Genomic DNA, 24209 nt, shown 5'->3' on the forward strand with positions numbered 1-24209 from the left:
TTACCCCCCATAGTCCAGCCCAGGTTTGCCCTTTTCCCTGGTCTCCTGCCTCTTATCTCCCTCCTAGCTAACATCTGTTGCCCTGTTTGATTTTCATCATTTTACTCTTCAATTCACAGTCCTTCTTAAATTTTCCCTCCAAAATATCTTTAAAAGAAGAAAGAAAAATCTAGGACCACAACCCTAAAATCAACCTATTGCAAGAACTTTACTGAAAAACTTGGGCTTTAGCTTTTAAATTCCTAAAAACTTTACATTCTACTGAATAATACACTTTTAAAAAAAATACAAAATTACTACTGCTAAGTAAAATTGACTCTATAGGAAAATGCACCATGTGCCACATATAACCACCTGGCTCTTATGGTGGTATGACCAGACTGGCTTCAGAAATATCCTGGTCTCGGAAGGTGCCAAAGATGTGCTTTCACTGAAAATGCTGAGATCAAGTCACTGATTAGCCTTCTGATTGATTTCTCATGGGGTTTTATGGGACAACCACAACCATATAAATTATTCAGACAAAAAATTCTGAAATTAATATTAAGTACTTTGTGTGAACCCTTTTACATTTAGGGAATGAAATATTTACATAGAATAGATTTCATGAATTTATCGATGAAATTAGTAGCAAAATATGAACTGGGGCACCTGGGTGGTTCAGTCAATTAAGCATCTGACTTGATTTCGGCTCATGTCATGATGTCAGGGTCATGAGATTGAGCCTCATTTCAGGCTCCATGCTGGGGGTGGAGGCTGCTCCCTCTGCCACTCCCCTCCTCTGCTCATGCACTCTCTCTAAAAAATATATATGTATGTATATATACATATGTATACACACATATATGTATATATATCATATGTGTATATATACACATATACATATATAATATGTATACATATATAATATATATATGACTTGATGGGTTTCTATTTATATAAAAATTTTTAAGCACACTGTATAGGTAGCTTAATCTGTATAATTATGGAAACACTTTTTACTTAGGGCCATATGAAAAATTAATGTGTAAGAGATGGGCTATTCCAGTTTTAGTCTGCATCTAAGCATGTTTTTCCTTTGGGACAAATGTTTATTCACTGGTCTAGTAACAGAGAAGTGGGAAATAGCGTGTTGACGTGGAAGAACATGACAGTTTATGATTTAGAACACTTCCTGACTGACTCATTTATTTGCCTTGTGACCTGTAGGCAAGTTGTTAGCCACCCAGAGATTTCATTTTTTCTCCAATAATTGGGGTTAAAATACCTTATAGGTGACATTGTGGTTACATGAGAAAAAAATACACATTTGTATATATTTAGATGCACACTGAAGCATTTAGAGGTGAGGATACATGAGGTTTGGAAGTTGTCTTAAAACAGTCCAACAAAGAAAGGGTGGAGAGAGAGGGGGGATGGAGATGGTTAGGTTGATGGTGGTCAAACTGGGTGAAGGGTACATGGGAGTTTTTTTTAAAATCTCTACTTTTATGTAAGTGTGAAATGTTCAGACTAAAAAGTGAAAGCCATCTTACAGGTGGAGGTTTGTAGAGTCCTTGGCATACACCATCACTAAGGAAATGTGAGTTTGTCTTCCAGTATTTAGTAAAGGGATTAAAAAACGTATATAATAATGGACTTCCCCTAGAAATTAATCTTAATGACCCTGACCCACTCTCAACCTTGAAGAACCAGAAAAGTTTTTCCAGCCGTGGAGAAGTTACTCTAGAGGTTTAGGCAAGTCTACGGACTCTCTGAAACCTAGTGGGGACAACTCCAGCCCCTAAAAAAATCCTAATAAATCTCCCTAATTCTCTTTATGGTCCCATAACTTATGGATATGTTGTGCGGGCTTGAAACCCGCAATACATTGATAAAATCAAGAAACCAGGACTGTTATGAGCACCTGCTGATATTTCTGTGACCCATATTTCTAGCCTACTTGGCCTCATTCTTGACCTCATTTCTACCTGTTGTAGAATTTGTAGAGTTGAGGTTAACACCCCTGCCTCCTCTTAAAGCATGCTGGGAAATACTTATTTTCAAGATTGAGATTGTTGGGTGTGTGTTGCTAAATACTAGTATTATCTGAAAGATATGAACCGTGTAAGTCAACCTTGTCCAAATTTTGACTTCTAACTCCAAAGATTCCTTCCAAAATTAAAAGTAAACAGGAATTTTTAAAATCTGCGTTGTACTAATTTGAAATATCATCTATTTTGTATAGGAGCCTACTTTTGTAAATTTGTTGCTATTATTGAAGACCCTGTTTTTGTGTACCTAATTTTAAATTGTGGAATGTCAGAATCAAAGTCAATAACTTCATATGAACTGTTCCCATTTATCTTAATAAATATGGTCCATTTATCATAGGGTATTATAAATTTAAAGGGGGGCATATCCATAGTTTTCCAAACTTATGACTACTACTCAATTTCAGGTAATCTTTAATTACTATAAGAGCCTCCTAATTTATAGCCTTCCTTAACTGATTGATACCCAAAGCCATATCCTTTCCTTGTGTTAAGTTGTGAACATTCATGTTCTACAAATACACTACTTTGAACAAAAACTTGTAGAACCAAGTATGTTGCATCAAACTCATTCTACCACTTCTTCCCCAGGGCAGCTCTGCTGGTATCCTAAGTTAGGCCTGAAATAGCTGTTCTATTCCCACAGAATGAGCTGATTTTGGCTTTACCTTGGACAGTAGTCTTGAAATCCACAAGGGGACAAAGTCACTAAATCAGTCCAAGCCTCATCCCATAAAAACAAACAAATAAAATTAAGAATACAGGTTTGGTGATAAGAATCAGAAGCTGTATCTAGTAATAAACCCAAGATGAGTAATTTAATATTTATTTTGTTTTCCAAATGAGGAAAGAATGGACGTAGTTGTTTAGAATGAAGATGTACCAATGAAAGAAGCCTTACTCATTGTGCTTTTAAGTGAATAATTTTTTTCAATTTATGTTTGTCCCCCACTTTTTAAAAAGGAATTTAGAGCAAAGTCAAGAGAATGGGACAAGCAAGAGATACTCTATCAGACTCATCTGGTTTCTTTAGATGCTCAACAAAAATTATTATCTGAGAAGTGTAATCAATTTCAGGTACATTACCTAATACTACCCTCTAACTTAGAAAAAATTAGAGGTTAACTATTACCATCTTTGTAACCATCTTATTATGGATAAAAATGCCAACTAAGAGAAAATAACCAGAGTAGGTCTAATACTGGGTAAAATCGCAAGTGCATGAAAATTTGTAATGGTGAATTTAGTCTACATGTCTCAAAGGATGGTACTTTTAAAAGTGACCATTTGATTATATCATTTAAAAACGTGTTTTTGCCTGCCTATGGGCAAGTTGCTTAAAAAGTCTGAGATTGCTTGGTTCCTGACCTTGAGAACTTACAGCTTAGGTATAGAGACAACACGTGTACATATTTACAGATAATTAATGGCAAGTGAATAGGAAACCCTTTTAGAGTTCAGAGGAGTAAGGGAAAAATTTGGGCTGAGATAGTGAGCAACTGTCCTCCAGCAGGAGTAGGACTGGGGCTGGACCTTGAAGAATGATTGTATTTTGAGAAGGTATTTTGGGTGGTGGAATTAATGGGAGTAAAATCACTGAAGCAAGAGAGCAAAAGGCAAATTATGGGTATTGAAAATGGGTCAGTTGGCTGGGAATCCCTGTGGAAGGCGAGGAAGGGTAGGAGTTGGTAAGCCTGGTGAGTTGAATACAGATTATAATAAGCTTTAAAGTCTTGGCCAAGGAATTTGGATTTTTATTAAAGCCAGTGAGAAACTATGGTTTTTGTTTGATTTTGGTTTTGTTTTCTTATTTTTCATTCTTTACATTCCTTGAATTACATAAGTTATATATGTTCTCTGAATTCAACAATACAAAATAATGCAATGTAAAACTTACACCTTCATCTTCTCTATTCTTATTGATTTAATACAAATGATAGGTGTTTTTCTTTCCATACTTTTTCTTTTGTTTGCACAAACATGTAAAATATGTATTTGGGGGGAGTTGTATATTTTTTCCTTTTTAAAATTTTGTTGTTTTACTTAATAATTATCCTTCCTCATGGATGCTCTTTCAAGTCATTAATTAATTCTGAATAATATTTAATAGAATTTGGTTTTAATTACCATATGTATCATAGTATATAGTATCTATACCATAATTCTTTCAATCATTTCCTTACTGATGAACATTCAGGTTGTTTTAGTTTTTTTGCTATTATAATACTGTAACAAATATCCTTGTACATACATCTTTAAATGTTATTATTTTTCTTTTGTTAGATTAAAAATCATAGAAATAATTCTTGAGCCACAGGGTATTATGTCTATTCAAATTTTTAAAATAAATACAAGCATATTCCCAAAAGATTATAGTAATTTCCATTCATGGACATTTTGTGGGGGTACTCATAATTCACCAACATGGAATGTTATCAGTCTTTTGATTTTTACCATCTTGGACTGATAGCAGAATGGCTTGATTTGCTTTGCATTTCTCTGACTACCTGTAAGGTTGAGCATCTCTTCCTTTCCTTCTTAGCCTTTTCCATTTCCTTTTCTGTGATTTCCTGTTTATAAATTTTGCCAGTTTTTCTTTTGTGTTGTTTCTCTTTTTCTTATGAATGTAAGAAATTTTTGTACATTAAGAATTGTTGACCCTTGTTATATGTGTTGACAAGTCTTTCCTACAATCCAACTGTCTTTGTTTAATTTTGTTCATTTTGTTTATTTTCCATCCTATTGACCTTTTCAACTGTTGTGTGATTGTAGCCACAATTTTCCTCTTCTGAACATTCTTTCTTACTTACTAAGACTTCCCTACTCCAAGCCCCCTCCCCTGCTCTGTGTCTTTGCTCTGAGTTTCTACAACTGTGTTTTCTCTTTATATCATCCGAAATGGAGGCTTTAGAAAAAAACACAAAACTGAATTAGAAAGAGAGAAACTCGACTGTAAACATACTGAAAGATGTTTTTCCCAAGTCTTTTCTCCCATTCTTGAATGTTATTCATGGAAGCTTAAATAAGATGTTCTCCCTTTCATTGACACAGTTTTAATCTTTCTCAGAAACAGGCACAAAGTTACCAAACTCAACTCAGCGGTAAAAAGCAGTGCTCAGAAGACAGCAGCTCAGAAGATCCTCGGTTGATGTGTGACCCAGATGACAGTTGCGAAGCCAGTGAAAGAGATGAGTTCATTATTGAAAAACTAAAGTCAGCTGTGAGTGAAATAGCGTTAAGCAGGAATAAGTTACAAGATGAAAATCAGAAGCTCTTACAAGAACTGAAGATGTACCAAAGACAGTGCCAGGTGATTCTTTATTTTACAACTGATACTGCCCACAAGTTGTAGAAATCGTGACTGAACTGGTATATAGATTAGAAAGCTAATTTTCTACACCATGTGTAAATTCTGTTCCTAGTTCTTCTTAGTAATTCTCACTTGATAGGTAAATTCTGTAATCCCATAGATGCTTTTCCCCACCAGAGTGGACATGAGTCCTCCAGTAGTACAGAAAGATGGCGTTACCAGGACAGAAGAGTGCTCACTCACAGACCCCTGTGCCTAACACCGTGGCCCTCTGGCCACATGCTGTCCTGTGTCCCCAGATTCTCTCTGACTCTGTGCCTCCCTGACTTGCAGGAATCCTGGGTTGGAGATCCAGGAGACCAGTAAGAGGTCAACAACCTAATTACCTCAATGAGAGGCATGGAGATCACTCCCTGGGATTTATCACTGTTCACTTTACCATAATCATTTACCAAGTAGTCTGGAGTTTGGGGGGGGGGGTGTTGTTTGTTCTTAAGTAATTTCTACACTGGCAGATGTGATTGCTGGTTTTTCTAAGCATAAATTTTCTTCTTAACCCAGCAGTCTTTTCTGTCTCTTCCTCCCTCCCTCCCTCCCTCCTTCCCTTTCTTCCTTTCTCCCTTCTTGTTTCCTTCCTTCCTTCCTCTCTTTCTTCTCTCTTTCTTTCTTGTCTACTTCTGCATCACTAAGAAAGTAATAGAGCATTCATCAAAATTGGTCATTACCAATTTCTTTACTAAATTTATATTTCTTATTCATGGATATCCCAGTTAGTTGACAGATTCTATAGTTTTATCCCCCGTTTTGGTCCTCTCTGCCCCCTACAAGCATTCGGCCTTTTCTACCAGCTCGAATTCTTAGTCCCATTCCATCCCTTCCTCACGCTGAGATATAGACTCTGGAGGTCACTATCTGAGCAGACATCCGCTTCTCTAAGATATTCCTCAGAATCTTCTAGCACTTAAATTCCCAAGGTCATTTTTTAGTCTTGGGCCAACTCCTCATTTCCCCATCCTGCCACATTATATATGGGATTCGTTCTTTTATTTCTTTCTCTACCAGCATCTACTCCTCCATTTCCTCTTTCTCTGTGTCTGTAGGGGGGCTGAACATGAGGCTCCCGGCTTCTCCTCTTCCATGGTATTTCTAAGAGAAGGACATCTCCATCCCCAAATCCAGCTTTGTGTGGGGCAGGGGGCGGGGTGGGGGTGTGATTCTAATACAAATCATAATATACATGTAAACAAAGTGAGCAAACCACAGATCCTAAGCCCTGAACAAGCCACAAATTGTCTAGAAGTAGGGGTGGTACCAACGGTGTTTTCTCCAGCTTTGCTATGCCATAAATCAGACTAGCCCTTCCTCTTCTACTCGAGAGGTTGTCAGGTGGCTTCCGGTGTTCAGTTTGCCTGTCAGCCCACCGGTCCTGACTGAGGGGTTTGCAGGACCTCTACTTCTGAGGGCATTTTCTCTCAGGGGCTCCCTTCTCAATCTCCCTGGGCAATTGGTCAGGCCTCTGGCTTTTATTTCAAGACATTCTGCAGCTGTCTTTGTACTGCTAGAGTCTGCACCAGGATCACAGTAAGTCAGGAGGGTATATTTGTGGGTCGTTCCCAAATATTCTCCCCTGAGCTTTAGGTCCTCCAGCACGGACTGAGGAGTCAGGCTTCTTTGTCCCTTTTTGAGGTCTTTTTGGTTCTGGTCCCCAGAAATCTATTTTCTGTTCTATTCTCTTTAGTTTTCCCTAACGTATTTCATGAATGAGCCCAGTTATGGAGTCTGCTTATATGCTTCAGTGAGCTTCAACTTCTCCACTAGCATCAGTTCCTCTTAATCTCGCCAAAAAATTTTGTCTGGACCTATTATAGCATCCAAGAACATTCTCTGTTATAGGCTGAGGTTCAGCCTTCAGTTCTTGGGCTCACTTGGAAAATAGAAATGGCTACTCTTACCCTGTATTCTAGAAAGAGCCTCTGTTCTCCTTCCTTGGCAGCATGACTGACTTTCTCTATAATGCTTCCTTGACCAACCCCACCTTTCTCCTTCTCAGAATTTCATCTGTTATATTTTTCCATGAAGGGAGTTGAAGAATCTGGTTAAAAGAGAGAATGTTGAAGATAGAGGAAGAGTGTACGTTGAGAAACATTAATAAATTCACATTCTCAGTTCAGACTATAATCTCTTCCCTCTCTCCAAGTGAATGACTTATATGAACACTTCTCACACTGACACTCCTGTTGACAAGAAGGGAGAAGGTGCAACCAGAGAATCTGAACATGTAGCAGGAAATTAGAGACCTCAGACCACCTAATGGCCAAGGCCTCTCTGTCCTTTGGGAGATGTGTCCTTTGGGAGATGTGTCCTTTGGGAATAAATCAACTCTCCTGACCCAAGTTCAGCAGGGTATGACTCATCCTTCTGCCCAAGAGCTCTACAGACTTCTCAGGACTTACATACATGCACTCCTGAGAAGACTCCATAGCTCGTCCGGCCTAAGGAAAGGCCATGTTATCCACTTTCACTTTTCCTGATATATATGTATATTAACATACATAATGATTTACCAATGTTCCTGAATATATACTAACAAAATAAAAGCCCAGCCACTCATAGAAGTCAATCAATTGTGAAATAATTCATATTGATATTTATACCAAAGGTTATAAAATAACAGTATTAGTTGTCCCTAATCGTTATGACTTTCCTTTAAATCAGTGATTCTCTAGTGGAGTGATTTTGCTTCCCAAGTGACACCTGGTGATGCTTAGATACATCTGTGGTTGTCATAATGGGGTAGAGGGATGCTATTGGCATCTAGTGTGTAGAGGCCTGATACACTACATCCAATAATGCACAAGACAACCCCCACAACAAAGAATTATCCAGAACAAAGTATAGATAGTGCTGAGCTTAAGAAAACTTGATTTAAATTTTGAAATATTTCTTTTTCTCATATTCTTCATGAGGAATTTTCTACTCTATGATCTTTTTCATAGTTAATGATACATTTTAATATGACCCTTATTTATCTTTATTTCTATGACAATTTCTATGAGACAATTTGCCAAAGTTATTTTTACAGATTTTTGTTCACTAAACAAAAATAATTTAGTTGTCCTTAGGGCTAGGGACATTACTAAATTTAAACCAAGAATCTCCATTTTGTATTTCACAAAAGAATCACATGTATTAAAAAACCAAATTATTCTGGAGTATGCTTAACATATGAAAGTATGTTAAAGCTTTAAGTGAAAAAGATCTTTGAGAAGTAATTTGGTTCAAAAACTTGAAGGTAGCTAACAGATCAGATTTCTATGCCCAAGAAAACACTACTTGTTTTTGATAGCTGTAGAAGACAAATGCTGAAAATAATGCTTTTATTTGCCCTTTTCCTTGTTTTATTTCTAAATTTGACCTATGTTTCATTCTTGCTTTAAAGCAAATACAAAATAAGAAGTTATCAATTATTTACTATTTGGTAGCTGGTTTGAAGGTTTAAAAAACACTGCTTTCAAACCATTAGGCAAATTTCTAACTAAACAGATGGGCCTTAAACTTGTTTTACAAAATTCATATTTTACCAAATGGGAATAATTAGAGGTAAATAATCACTTAACCAGTGCATATATTTAGAAAGAAGTTTCTCTTCTCTTTTTGCAAACCTGTCATGTGACAGTGTTCCACATCTCACACATGAATTTAGAAAGACAAGCATTTCAATTTTAATTACTGTCACTTATAGTATATACAGTTCTCTTTAGTTTACAACACACTTTCATGCCAGCTGCATCTGGATTTTCACATGAATCACGTCTCACTTGTCTTTCCACAACTTTGAAATGTGTCAGCATACATATTAATGCCATTGCACATATTTATTTACTACGCTATACTATGCTCACATTTTTAAAATATGTGGCATTTCCCATTAGAAGTTAATGACAAAAAGAAACTGTTGCGTTTTTCTAATACCTATGCCCCCCCAAAACTGACCTTTTCTGTTGGCTTGTTAATGGATCCTTAAGGCACTAGAGCCACATTGTCCCACAGAAATACAATACAAGCCACAACTATCATTTACATTTTTCTAGTAATCACATTGAAAGAAGCCATAAGACATGGATGAAATTAATACATAATAGTGATATATATATATATATATATATATATTTTAAGATTTTATTTATTTGTCAGAGAGAGAGTACACACAAGCAGGCAGAGTGGCAGGCAGAGGCAGCAAGAGAAGCAGGCTCCTGGCTGAGCAAGGAGCCCGATGCAGGACTCAATCCCAGGACTCTGGGATCATGACCTGAACCGAAGGCAGTGGCTTAACCAACTGAGCCATCCAGGTGTCCCAATAGTGATATATTTTATTCAAACCAACATATATCTAAAGTATTAGCATTTCAGGGTGCCTGGGTGGCTCAGTGGTTAAAATATTATCATTTCAACATATAATCAACGTAAAAAGTTATTAATGAGATAATGAGATATTTTACATTTCTTTTCATACTAAGTCCTTAAAATCTGGTGTGTAGTTACACTTACAATGTACCTCAATTTGAAAGCCAAGTAGTCACTGGAAATACTTGATCTGTGTTTAGATGTCATAAAATTTACAGTTCAAAAAGTAGATTTACAGGGGCTCCTGGCTGGCTCATTTGGTAGAGGATGCCACTCTCGATCTTGAGATTGTGAGTTCCAGCCCCACATCGGGGTCACGTTTACTTAAAAAAAAAAAAAGTAGATTTACATATCTAAGTTGTTCCAAACAATCTTGATAGTATTCTAGTCACTGAACCAAGTACTAAAGAGTCATTTCCCTAAATATTTGCATCTACAGTGACAAATAATTAATTTGGATTTTATGCAAAAGCATGCCAATTTTAAAGCTACATCTAAGTTAAACAAATTCCCTAATTTTGTGTCAACTCAGTATTATTGACATTGAATTCAAAGGGATATTGCATTAAGTCAAAACACAACTCTCAATTTATCTGTATCAACAAAGCTTCTTTTCTTGTACTTTTATAGTCAATTTACATAATTCTGTCTATTATAATTAAAGTCTTTTGCATATTCATCCATGCTAGAAAAACGTGTCAAATCATTATATTGATTTATATTATGAAAAGTTTCAATTTTGACATAATTTCTCTTACCTGGGTAGCTAGATCACAAATAAGCTTATTTTTCCCAAATATCAGTCTTATAGGTATTCTTTTCCAATAACAGTAAAATAAACTATTATTATCACATTTTACTAAATTTTAATTAACTCTAGCCCGTGGTGACTCTGCATTTCAATGGCCTGAAGTTAAAGCCTTTTTTTTTTTTTTTTTTTTGTTAAAGCCTTTTTATCCTCTCCTTCCCCTTAAGTGAAGCTACTTGCCCACATGTAGCTTCAAGTGATGGCAAATCTGCAAGTCAGAGAGCCCAGATGGAGCCTTCTTCAATTAGCCAAAGTAACGGATGACATATACATCAAATCAATTTGTTTTTCTACTTGTGAATCTATTGTTTCACATTTCTTTTGTGTATTTTGAAATTTCAGCCTCATCTGAAAAATCCTCACTGTTTGAAACAGGGGCTTTATTCAAACACATCTTTATCCAAACAAGTTTATTAGATCACCTGTTGTCATATATTTTTACTCTTATTTCCAAGTCAGCCAGGAACTTGTGGGGCTGATGTATTGCAATGAGGTCTTTCCACAAATGCAGGTCTCTAGGTCCTGCGGAAAATAATATAAATCTAAGGCTTTGGTTAAAAAAAAGTTTCTTTGGAAACTCATATGTCCTAACTGTCTGCATAATTATATTTCTGGGCTCTGTGAATTTGGGGATAAAAATTAATGAATAAGGAAACATGTCCAAAGCTTGTACATGAAATTTTATAGCAGTATTATAGCCAAAAAGAAGAAACATCAGATGTCCAGCAACTGACAAACTAATAAACAAAATGTGGCATATTCATACAATTAAATATTATCCCTCACCAAAAAGGAATAAAATCCCAATACCTGCTGTAACATGGATGCACCTTGAAAGCATTATGCTGAGTGAAAGAAGCCAGTTGCAAAGGCCACATATTATAGGACTCCATTTGTGTGAAATGTCCAGAATAGGCAATTCCATAGAGACAGAACATACGTTCATGGTTGTCAGGGACAAGGGGGAGGGAAAATGGGAAATGACTACTAATGGATATTGGGTTTATTTTGGTTGTGATGAAAATGTTCTGGAATTAGTGGTGATACCTGCAGAACTTCATGAACATACTAAGGTCCGCTGAATTATATACTTTCAATGGATGAATTTTATGCTATGTGGATTATATTCAAATAAATTTGTTATTGAACCAATGACTTTTTAAAGATATCTGTCGTGTTTTCTACAGCCTTTATTAGCAGTGGAACCTCCCACCTTCATAACACCCCAGCCTGTCTTAACCAGTAAGCTACAGTCTGTTTCATTAATTTTGCGTGAAACGAATTATTTTTGCATTTTGGATGTTCCAACTGGACTAGTAGACGAAAGACCTGGATTTTTCTTTTCTAAAATCTGCCACTTTTGAGCTTCGTGAGTGTGGACCAACTCTGACCTTTGTTTTCCTCATCTATGAAAGTGGCAGTGGAGCTGATGGCCTGGGTCAGGTGTGCTTAACACATACTAGTTTCCCTGTGTATGTGAGTGGATGGAACCTGATGATTTGAAGGAACTCTGCCATAACCTTTCTCCCAGAGAACAGCCAAGTACTCCTGGAGAAAATCACTCAACAGGTCATGGTCACGAATCTCAGATGAGTACTCAGCACTGCCAGGAATCCTCTTCTGCTGCGCCAGTCAACAAATTCTCCCATTCTGATTGCTGGCCGTGTCAAACCTTCTCCACTCTTAAAAATCAATCCCATGGGCACACCTGGGTGACTCAGTCTGTTAAGCATCTGCCTTCAGCTCTGGTCATGAGCCCAGGGTCCTGGGATCAAGCCCCACATCATGCTCCCTGCTCAGAGAGGAGTCTGCTTCTCCCCTCCCCCTCCATCCCTTCCCCTACTCATGCTCACTCCTTCTCTCTCTCTCAAATAAATAAACAAAATCTTTTTAAAAATCGCTCCCATGCCCTCACCTCCCCTTCTCCTTCTGGTGACATCTTTTTATTTCACCAGAAAAATAGAAGCCAACAGAGAGCCACTGTCTTACCTCTCCATATTCAGATGCACAAACTTGTCTACATTCCATCTTCCTTCCTTCCTTCATTTTTTGTTTTAGGTGATTCCTCCTCTTGGGCTTTGGGACTCACTCCACCCACCTTCCCAGGAACCGACGCCATTACAGTTATTCCTCCCTTTCTCCTACCTGGACCCTTCCCAGCAGCTTTTAATCTTGCTCAAACCTCTTATCAACAAAATAAAACACTGGAGTCACTGGATTGTTGGTGTAAAATAGGACTATTATTGGAGAGTAGTGGAGCCACAGACCACGGTTTATAACTCAATGTGTTGGCCAGCTTTGAAATTAAGTTCTTCTTGGCTATTGTCTTTAAATTAGGAATTATTGGCATTAATCCAAATTTTACACATTAATATTTTATTCATACCTTTATGAATCTCTCAAACTCCCATACAGTGTGATCAGATTTGTGTGATTAATGATTACTCCTTATGCCTAGACTGTAAGCTCGCTGAAAACAGAGTCTATGTCTGTATCATCAGGGTTGTAAGACAGAGCCAAACAAGGACTCGATACGAGTTAATTTGGAATTAGACTGGTTCCTAGATGTTAAATATTTTAAATATATTATAATCATGATATCCAAATGTGAGCACTGGACCTCTTTCATGTTTTTATATAGGCCATGGAAGCAGGACTCTCAGAGGTGAAAAGTGAGTTACAGTCACGTGATGATCTCTTGAGAATCATAGAAATGGAACGATTGCAGCTGCACAGAGAATTATTAAAAATAGGAGAGTGCCAAAATATTCAAGAAAGTAAAAAAAGGTATATTCTTTATACTCAGCAGGCTGAGAGAAGCAGTTCAAGACACAGTGTTTGAATCTTAAGAGTTTGAGATTTTTAAAATTAGAATTAAGTCTTTTTTTGTATTAACATGCTGTTAATTATTGAATAATATTTGGTATTAAAAATAAAATCCATGATTATTTCATCTTCAAAATGAATATATTTACTTACCTAGAAAATTGTATGATATTCTTTTTATGGATACTTATGTAGCACAGTGAGTCGGACATTTTCTTAGAACTTTTATTTTTCAGGATACTGTAAAGAGAGTAGTATTAAGCTGATATTTAATTGCATATATTGATAAATAAGATTTATTCCATATTTTCAAATGTTTTTATTTTGATTGCCTATAAACCTGTTACTAACTTTTTCACTTGTAAATGTATTTCTTTTGGTCTCCATACTCACTACTTTGTCAGTTCCATTAAGGGGGTTTTGTTAGAGCAGATTTTTTTTCCTCTTTTAAAATCAGACAGATATTGTATATTCCAGAACCACAAAGGAAATGGGATTGCTAAGGATAATGAAATATTTATACTTGTGAGTAGAAAATCTGACTGTTCGAACCACTCACTGATGTTCTAATTCTCACTGGAACTTGAATCCTTCTCAAATCTGAAGGCTAATGATAGGATTTTAAAAACTGATAACCAAATGGTAAGGGATATTTTGCTGAAAGATGATTACCTGATTTTAAAGGCAATGATTCTTTGTTTAAAGTTGCTGGACTTGCTTGAATTTTTTTGAGCTCTACACTTACAGCAAATGGCAAATTAACTTCCCAAAAATGACCTATTGTGTGTCTCACCAAAGACAGTAGAATGCCTATTAGCCAGTCAGTGCTAGAGAGTACTGTATATGCAAAAGCTATAGATTTCATCACTGATCATTAATAAATCTATTGGGAAAATATAGCGCACAAGGCACTGTTCCAGTGTGGTGAGTTGATGAGAAATGTCTTTGTACAAAAAATGTATATGCCTAAATATGTAAGAAATTTCTCAGAAGGGCAAAACTTTCACCCCCTGTGTAGCTGTGGTTTTATGGAAGAGCACTGTAGGTACTTTCTGTGGTGCTGTCCCACAAGGCCAGTGCTGAATTCCAGACCTCGTCCACTTTCCTTCAAGGTATGATTTCATGATTTCATCTAAAATCTTACAGTTATTCACATATTTGGCCAATACAATTCTTTTGTTATGCCTAATGCCATTCTCTGTTAAAGGTGGTATTTATTTTGGTCTCCAAGCTGCAGCTTTCTTGTTTGGAGGGTATTCCTCAGTTCTAGTATTATTCTGAGATGTGATGGAAAGATAGATACTTATCTTTTCACAGCTTCCATTGTATTTCAGACTACTCTTCTTAGCCTTCGTCTTTCCCATTGAAAGTGTCTCATGCTTTTGGTTTGTTCTTATATGAAGGTGATTCTAGCCTTTCTGTTGTTTCGGTTTCTTTCCTTTGGACTCTATTTTTCTTTCCAGTAGTATAAACATGAGGCAGCTGAGCCTCCTGAGTGTAGACATACAGTAGTTTTATACAAGTAGCATAGTAACACTTTTTACTCATTTTCAAAACCTTTCTCAATAATGCTATGATTTTGTTAGCTTTTCCTTTTTCTTTAGTTACAGAAGCACCTTGGTGTGATATGTTCTGAGAATTATTAAAAATAATTCTAACACTCCTACATAAGAAATGATAATTCCTTTACATATTGTGATTATTAGCATTTTATATTAGCATGATTACTGTTTTCTTCTTTGAACTTCTCCACATTGACCTTCAGTGTTTGTTCCGGTTGCTCAGTGAAGTTTACAAGACCATCATGAGGGTGGGGTTTTGTTTTGTTTTTTCCCAATTCATTCAGCATTCCATTCCTTGAAATTGCTTTGGAAGAATTGAAAAATAGGAAATGTCATTTTTCACCCCTTTCAAATAATAGCAAATAAGAAAAATTTAAGACTGATTCTGAAATAATGTTGGAAGAGAATATTGGATAAAATGCTCTCAATATATTACTGAGTAGAAAACAAAAGGGACTGAAAAATAATGTGTGCAGAACTTTCTAATTGTATGGGAAACATGCATATATTTATACCCACATGCATAGAAGAAAGATGATAATATACAAAAAAATGCAAATAATTCTTTTTCCCTGATAATATTATAGCAGCATATACTCTGATATCCTCTGTTTTCTATAGTTAACACATATATTTGATAATCAGAAGAAAGGCAATCCGGTCTAGATACAAGTGCCTCAGGAATATCACTACAAACTTATACCTTTTAAAATATCCCTTTCTTTTCAGTATTTACATCAGGTATTTCTCTGTCATTGCTTAGAATCTGTTTTGTATGGTTTAAGTTTGTGATGTATGGAGCCTTTTAAAAAGTTCTTTGGAGGGGCGCCTGGGTGGCTCAGTGGGTTAAAGCCTCTGCCTTCGGCTCAGGTCATGATCCCAGGGTTCTGGGATCGAGCCCCGCATCGGGCTCTCTGCTCTGCGGATAGCCTGCTTCCTCCTCTCTCTCTCTGCCTGCCTCTCTGCCTACTTGTGATCTTTGCTGTCAAATAAATAAATAAAATCTTTAAAAAAAATAAAATAAAATAAAATAAATAAAAAGTTCTTTGGAAATCTGAACTTGTACTCCCTTACAGGTGGGTACTTTCCTCAAAACACCAGACTTGACCAGATTAGTCAAACAATAGAAAGCATGCTACTGTCCTTGCCTGGCTATTTTTATTTTCTGTTTCAATGAATTTTTTTTTCATTTATCAACTTCCCTTATTTAGAAGTGAACCCGATTGTACTTCTCCAAACCTCCTATAGAAATTGTACTTTTTATACTAGTTTCTGCTTTTCCCCTCTGGGATCCTATGCGCTGGCAGTTCCATTTATAAATTAAGCAGCCAAAGAACAGATGTATTTGTGCTTTCTCTGGGTAGATTGTCAGATTTAGTCATTTGGGTCACTTTTATGGAGTCACTGCTCCCCTCAGACTTCTCTTGACATAGTTCCTTTCCACAATGTACAAGTTAGTTGGATGTGTTTCCTTTTTTTAAAGGGGTTCCCAAGCTATTTTATTATAGCAAATAGTCTTCTTATATAAAAATCTTATCTACAAATGCAAACTGAGTATTCTGTCGATTTTCAAGGCATAATTGAAATTCCATATTAATTGCTACCTTTTTTTTTTCACTCAAACCATTTGCACTCAGTTAAATATGTAAATACTTACGGGATCTGAATGTATTAGAATTTGCAATCTGGAACTAGAAATTTTTCCAATAAACTAATAATCTATCTCTACAACCTACAATAGTCTAAACTGACAATATAATCATGACAGATTACCAAGTTAAGTTTAATTTTTATTCACATTATTCAATTTGTAGACTTGAATCATCTTATTCACCTTCTACTAAAGAACCAGAAAGGAAGAGGAAAGAGCTGTTTTCAGTGACCCTAGATCAACCAAATCATGAAAAAGAATTGAACAAGGTATGGAAAAAAATGGGCTTCATTCTTCCAGGCTGATCTGAAGTCCTTGAACACAAAAGGGGCGGGGGGGGGGGGGACCTTCCTTCTCATTCCCTTCTTTTTCCTTCTATATTTTCCCCTAAGACAACAACCTACCAGGCTGCTAATTCCGACATTCTTCTGCATGACACTATAAAAAACACAAACCTTAAGTCCCCACTGTGGACTGGAGACTATGGCTCCATTGCAAGTAGGTTATTGCAAGAAGTATGAGACCCAGACTCAGGCCTCCAACCATCTAGTAGGTACATAAGCTCGGGAAATTGCCTGGGCAAGTTGCCCATTTCTAGGATGAGGATGGAATGCATAGCACCTGCCTCCTACAACTGTGATGCGGCTTGAAGGGGCTACTAATAATTCTGCTACTTAAATAGCAGTCCCCATGCACCAGGAGGGGCTCTGAGGGCCTAGCAAATCTCAGCTCATTGATTCCTCATAGCCAGTTTATAAAGTACTATAACATCATCTTTTTGTACATTTGAGAACACTAAGGCACAGAGAAGTTGGGTAATTTCCCCCAATATTACACAGCCACAAGGTGGCAGAGGTCAGATTCAGATCCAGGCAATCTGACTCCAGAGCCCATACCTTCCCCTTAAGTTAAAATCCGTTTTTAAAATGCATGTAAAGTGCTGGAACAGGGCCTGCCTAGCTCAGAGGGGGCGCTGCCATTGTTATTGGTTACACCCACGTTTGTCACTGAGCACCTAAGCCATGCCAACTAATCTGCCAATAACAAGCAATACAGGGATGATAAAGGCCTGGGCACTGTCCTTGAAAACTTTGTAGTTCTCAGCTCTCTACAAAAAGTATATTCTCTTCGCCCTCTAACAGAATCCAGTAGGGGCTTCCTTTCCATGAGCTTATCATGGCTACTACCCATGTCTCCAGTCTTTAGGTTTGAACCACACCTAAATAGTCAATGTTATATGATCTAAACAATTGTTAGAAATAGAGAAAACCTGGGCATGGATTCAAATCATCATCTAGCCCAGCACAGCGCCTGACATACAAAAGTGAAAACATATATTTGGAGAACAAGTGAATTAATATCAAGGTGAAGGTCTCCCATAATTGTGTAGGCTCATAAATTCAATATACATTTATTGAGCATTAAGTAGGACTATGACTATTCTGCTTGTTTCTGTAGGAACTACAGTGATGCAAAAGACAAATTCTGTCTCCCACAGAGTTGATCATCACGTAGCTATTAAGTGTAGAAGAGGTGTTAGGAACTAATGATCATTTTCCTTTTATTTTTCGCATAATCCTATGAAACTGATTTCACTGCTATTTAAACATATAACTTTAAAAAACTGCACCTTTGCTGGTATCCCCAGTGAAGGCATTATGATACAAAGGTTAATTAAAGCCACCTAAAGTAGAGTTACACTATTCTTAACCTCATAGACTCAGTAACACTTTGAATAATAGGAATCTACTGACATTGCACAGTTTCAGTATGGAAGGAGAGAAGGCAAGGCACAAATTCTCTTCATATGCTCTTGGAGACCTCTAGATAATGCACTGCCATGCAGGAAAGGTAACAAATGAATTGTGTATAAATAGCTAGAGCTCCCAGGAAGTGTTTGTGGAGAGCATTTTCATTCTCTTGTAATAAAAGCAGCAAGAGCCATGTATTATGAATCCTGCAAGTGTTTTCTTTCTTTCTCTCTTTTCAGTGTAGAACTATTTTTGTCATGTACTTCGTGATAAAATTGACATTTTTAATAAAGCCAAAAGTCATTTAGAGTTCGGTAAATTAATCTCATTTAGAGGGAAGCTTTGCAGCAGAGCATGTTGTTTTAATATCTGAATGCTCTGAAAATAATAAAAACAGTTTACTCCTTTTTCCTAATAGTATGTTCATTTTTTTTTTTTTTTTGGTATTCTGAAAGTTCCATTTTGAGAAAACATGTTAACCACACAACAGGGATGCCATTAGCAAAATCCAAACTGGGACAAACCACACAAAGAACCCCGTGGTTTCATCAAATAAATTGTAAAGAAAAAAAAATTGGAGAGAGAAGATTGGAAATGAAAGGAGATGTTTCACACTGTCCTCAGGGTGAGAATATCTGTATTCCTCTCTCCTCTTCTCTTTGCTCTTAGGAGCTGGATAACTTAGGCCCAGTCCATTCCCTTCCTTGGGAGTCTTTTTTTCCCTCCATCTGTTCAGTGATGGGGTGGGGGTTGGACTGTGAGACTCCTAAGGTCATATCCAAATCTGAAATTCTTTTTCTTTTTTTCTTTTAAGGGGTAGGGGGAGAGGGAGAGAGAGAATTTAAGCAGGCTTCACACCCAGTGCAGAGCCCAACATGAGGCTCAATCTCACGACCCTGAGATCATGACCTGAGCCAAAATCAAGATTCAGATGCTTAACTGAGTGAGCCTCCAATGCACACCCCCAACTCTGAAATTCTAAGAATGTTAATAATAAACATAGAATCCCACATGAGGGGTTGGTGGTATAGAGCTGAGGACAGATCAGGTTTTCCTTCTGAACATGCACCCTTTCCACATTAGGTCATCCCATGCTAGCTTTTCCACTGTGTGAACAGCCTTTCAGGGTTTGGCTCCCAGGGGTTACATAGCACAGTGGGTAAGTTCTTGGAATCAGACTTCCTGTCAGCAGGAATGTGACTGAGAAAGGTTACGTACTTCTCATTCCACAAACTAGAGAACTGTTGCAGGAATTAAATGAAATGATGTATATAGACTAGAACACACAAAAACACAAAACAAGGGGCTTTATAAAGATATGAGCCAGTCCCCATATTTAGATCACAATTCAAATAAACAAAGAACATTCATTACAGTCCTGACACATTTTTAAATTTGAATACTTTCTGGATATTTGATGATATTGAGGAATTGCTAATATTTTTAAGATATTGATATTCTGGCTATGTTTAAAAAAAGAGAGAGAGAGAGAGCCCTTATTCTTTTATAGATAGATCCTGAAACCTTTAAAGATGAAATGAAAAAAAAAATCAATTTTAGAAGTAAGTGCCCTGGGGAAATTTATATAAATCTTTGTGGATGGGCTCCGTTAAGCTCTCCAGCCTTATTTCTCACAACACGCTGAGTCCTGGCCACCCCAGGCTCCTTTTGCTGCACTGGGCATGCGTTTCTTCAGCAACCCCGACCCCTGCCTGTCTTCCCTGCACTCTCTGCCTGGGGCCCTTCTCCATCCCTACCTTCCATCTGGCTTCCATTCGTCCTTCAGTATTTGTCTGATGTCCTCTCCTCCAGGAAGCTCATCCTGATATCCCCAGCCTGGGTTAAGCATCCCTCCACTGAATACTGCTGATTTGGTTTGCTGCTCCGTGTTGTAACTATTGATTTTTTCTCACAAGGGACTATGATTTTCTTGAGATTGGCGACTATGTACTTTATCTCCAAATCTCAAGAATGAGAGACAGTGAATGATTTCTAGAAAGGTGGTAAGAGGCTGGACCAAGACAGTAGTAGTAGAAATGGAGAGTGGAGGAGCAGTTTAGAGGTGAAGCGTGAGGGACAGAACTTGCTGCCTGATTGCATTTGGTAGGTCAAGGATGGGGAGGAGCGCAAGGTGATCCGGAGGTTGCTGACAGGGAAGGCCTAACTATGGTTGAGAACAAGAGACTCCACCGGCTTAAGGGGAGGAGGTGATGCATTTTCATAGACATGTTAAGTTTGAAATTTATTATAACGTGATTCTGAAGAACATAGTGTTTAGACACACAAGGTACACATAATTTAGTCAAAAAGGCACTGAATTTAAAGCTTAGAGTTCTAGGTTCTAGTCCTAGCTCTGTTGGTTAATAGCTTTGTGACCTTGAGCAAGTCACTTAATCTTTCTAGGCCAATTTTTTCTCCCTAAAAACATGGTTGGTCCATTTGCCTCTGCGTAGTGGGCCCAAGGCTCTTCTACCAAGCATTCCTCGGTGGTCATTTGATGGGCATAAAGTTAAGTTCTAGAACAGTGTCTACAGTGGACAGCAAGGAATTATGCACTTACATTTTTAAGAGGGTAGATCCCATGTTAAGTGCTCTTAACACACACATGCACACACACACACACACACACACACACACACACACAAATCTAAAGCAAAAAAGGAACACAGGGAAACTTCTGGAGGTAATGGGTATGATTATTATATTGATTGTGATGATAGAAACATGAGTGTATGTCCAAACTCACCAAATTGTATATAATAATTACATGCAGGTTTTGTATTCTAATTGGACCTCAGTTATGCTGGGAGGTAAGTGCTTGATAATATTTTCTTCACCTTCCTGTCAAAGTAGTTATCAAAGAAGCATTGGTAGTAGGTGATGACTTGCATACAATAAAAACTAGAAGTGAGCAACAGAATTTTGAATTTGAAAGGAAAAAAAGTAAATGAGTCATTTATTGTAAGTATCTCTTTAATTCAGCATTGATCGGAAAAGGAGGGTAAATTGGGTCTTGGCAAAGGTTTAAGAAAGGACGGGAAGGCTGAACAGGGCTAACAAAAGCCTTAAGTTGCTTGATAAAGAAAAAGACTTGTTAATATTTGCTGCAATGTCTCTACTGCAGATAAGAAGGCAACTCTATCAGGAGGAAGAGGACCATGGCTCTGAGCAGGAAAGAATGAGGAACGAAATCTCTGACCTAACCGAGGAGCTTCATCAGAAAGAGGTCACTATAGCAACTATCATGAAGAAAGCTGCCCTTCTGGAAAGACAGTTAAAAATGGAGTTAGAAATCAAAGAAAAAATGTTAGCAAAACAACAGGTATGCAAGTGGGCAGGACAGCCCTCGTCCGGGTCACTGTCTTGCCCAGTGGAGACCCTGGTTTTCCTCAAGGACCAACAAAACACTGTGTTTCTCGGTATTGTGTCTGAGACTAGCATCATGGAAATGCTTGGTGGAGCCCCCTGAAACCTTTGCAAAATATCACAAAGTGTCATCAAAACAGATCCAAGGCTAAAGTGACAACAGAAGATAATTGCACTGAATCTCATCCTAACATTTCCTTGTGACCCATATTTTGATCACCTCCCACAGAACACTCCAGTCAAAGATTTCTTCCTGAATCTGTGTCCTGTAGTTCCATTAATATTTTTGTCTTAAAAAAAAAAAAGCCTCTATTCCAGGTTTTTGTGGATACTTCTCACCCCCATTTTATGTATTTATTTTGGGGTTTTGTTTTTTTTAAAAGATTTTCTTTATTAGAGCATGAAAGCAGGGTAAGGGGCAGAGGTAGAAGCAGGCTCCCCGCTGAGCAGGAAGCCCAATGTGGGGCTTGATCCCAGGACTCCAGGATCATGACCTGAGCTGAAGGCAGACACTTAACTGACTGAGCTACCCAGGTACCCCATATCTTGGGGTTTTAAAAAAGGATGTTGAAACATGAAAATTAGTCCATATTTACTGAACATTGACTCAATGCACAGCATGGCTCATGGTAAAAAAAAAAAAAAATCAGCAATTATACCATTCTACTGTTAAAATACCGCAAATAACTTCAAAGTCCACCCTCCCTTCCTTCCTTCTGTTTCTTTTGAAATGCCCTCAATCCCATACTCATCGTCATATTGGTGACTTGTTAGTTAAAGCCAGGGTTTACCTGTTTGTTTTTTTTTAACCCCAAATCAAGAGGCTTTGAAAGTACCATTCAGTAACTTTCTAGGCATTTGAGGGTCACTTCACCAATAAGATGGCTATTTAAATCCTGTGTATTATAAAAACGGGAGTTGGTCCTTGTCCAATTATATATCTTAAACTGTGATTAATTTGTACAGTACACAGGAACATAGCATAGATGGGATAATAGTATTGGTTGTACCTGTACAGGAAAAGATATTGAAAAATGTTAGCTGTGATCTGGGTAGCTGAATTATGGATGATTCTTATTTTATTCTTTATACTTTTCTATGTTTTTAGTTTTTTGTTAGGGAGAACATATAATCTACGAAAGTAAATTATATAAAGGGGAGTGTTTTATATAGAAATGAGACCTATTGAATAAAAGAGCAGATATTATGTCTAAGTGCTGTCAAGTAGAAGAAATCAGAGAAGAAATACATTAGACAAAATGAAGTAGTCACCCCCCCAAAAAAGAGGGTGGTTTTGCAGAAATATTCGAAAGAACAAAATTAAACATAAAAATCATGTTTGCATATTGTAAAAATTAATTACGTAGTGAAGAATTCCATGGGCAGCATTATTGGAGCATGTTTTTAAATTGTGATTTTTCTGGTGCTAATTTGCATACAGTAGAAAATAGAAGTGAGAAATGGAATTTTGGAATTGGAAAGAAAAAAGTAAATGAGTCATTATTGTCGGTATATGTTTTTAATTTAGCACTGATCAGGAAAGGAAGGTTAAGTGAAGGCTGCCAAAAAGAGAACCGAATGCAAATATTGATTTGGGATGATCATGCCTAATCAGTGTTTGTCTTCACTACACTCAGAAAACATTTAGGTTAATAAAATTAATTTTAATACAATTGTGGAGATTTTATCATATATTTTACACTCACTTTTATCTACCGTTCTGTTTTTAGGTCTCAGATATGAGATATAAATCTATCCGAACAGAAAACACACACCTGAAAGGAATGATGGGAGATTTAGATCCTGGACGGTACATGGTAATAACACTGAAATCATTCAGTAAATCGAACCGAGAGATTACATCGTTGGTCAGGATTTACCCAGACCTTATTTACTGAGCACCTCCTATGTGTCTGGCACACAGGGGTTGGGCAGCAAATTATCTGGCACTTGGATTGAACTTACTTTTATCCTCAGGCTAGAACATTTGAACTTCAAGTTTTCTCCTGTGGTCTTTTCTTGGATTGGGCTAAATTCTGATCCTTTCCTCCAACATGCTTCTCGCTTGTTTTTGCTCCTGCCATTATCTCTAAAATCCTCCATCCAACATGGCCTGACTCACGTGTCAGCCTTAGCCTTGATGAAGCTGCTCCTGAAACCCCAGTCAGAGTGAACTGGTCCATCCACACTTGGTCTGTATTTTCGTCTTACTTGTTTGGTAGCCTGTCACTTCCCGACTGAATGGTAAGCAGGGACCATGTTTTATTCATGTTTGTCACACCAGCACCTCGCAATGTCAGGGGTATAGTAAGTGCTCATTGAATGTTGATTCGGTAAAAGGGAGGATGAACAAATGAATGACGGAGGACTGACCTTGTGGTTTGAAGCAGTCACTCTATGATTAACACAGGACTGCCTAAACAGGCTCCGTGCCTTTCATTTCTGTTCATTATACCCATTGACGGTTGGTTTTTAGATGTAAATAGGAGAACTTGCAC

At 37.4% G+C, this 24209-nt stretch overlaps 1 protein-coding gene across 1 annotated transcript in view; it reads left to right on the plus strand.

Moving 5' to 3' along the window:
• DEUP1 (deuterosome assembly protein 1) overlaps positions 1–24209 on the plus strand; it is an 80072-nt gene that overhangs the window by 27626 nt on the left and 28237 nt on the right. Inside the window, exons 6-11 of the mRNA XM_046016499.1 lie at positions 2997–3110; positions 5101–5343; positions 13197–13342; positions 16758–16863; positions 21470–21667; positions 23442–23528. Coding sequence (XP_045872455.1) covers positions 2997–3110; positions 5101–5343; positions 13197–13342; positions 16758–16863; positions 21470–21667; positions 23442–23528 — 894 coding nt within the window. The remainder of the gene's footprint in view (positions 1–2996; positions 3111–5100; positions 5344–13196; positions 13343–16757; positions 16864–21469; positions 21668–23441; positions 23529–24209) is intronic.

This window comes from Meles meles, chromosome 8 (genome assembly GCF_922984935.1).
Source record: "Meles meles chromosome 8, mMelMel3.1 paternal haplotype, whole genome shotgun sequence".
Taxonomy (NCBI): Eukaryota; Metazoa; Chordata; class Mammalia; order Carnivora; family Mustelidae; genus Meles; species Meles meles.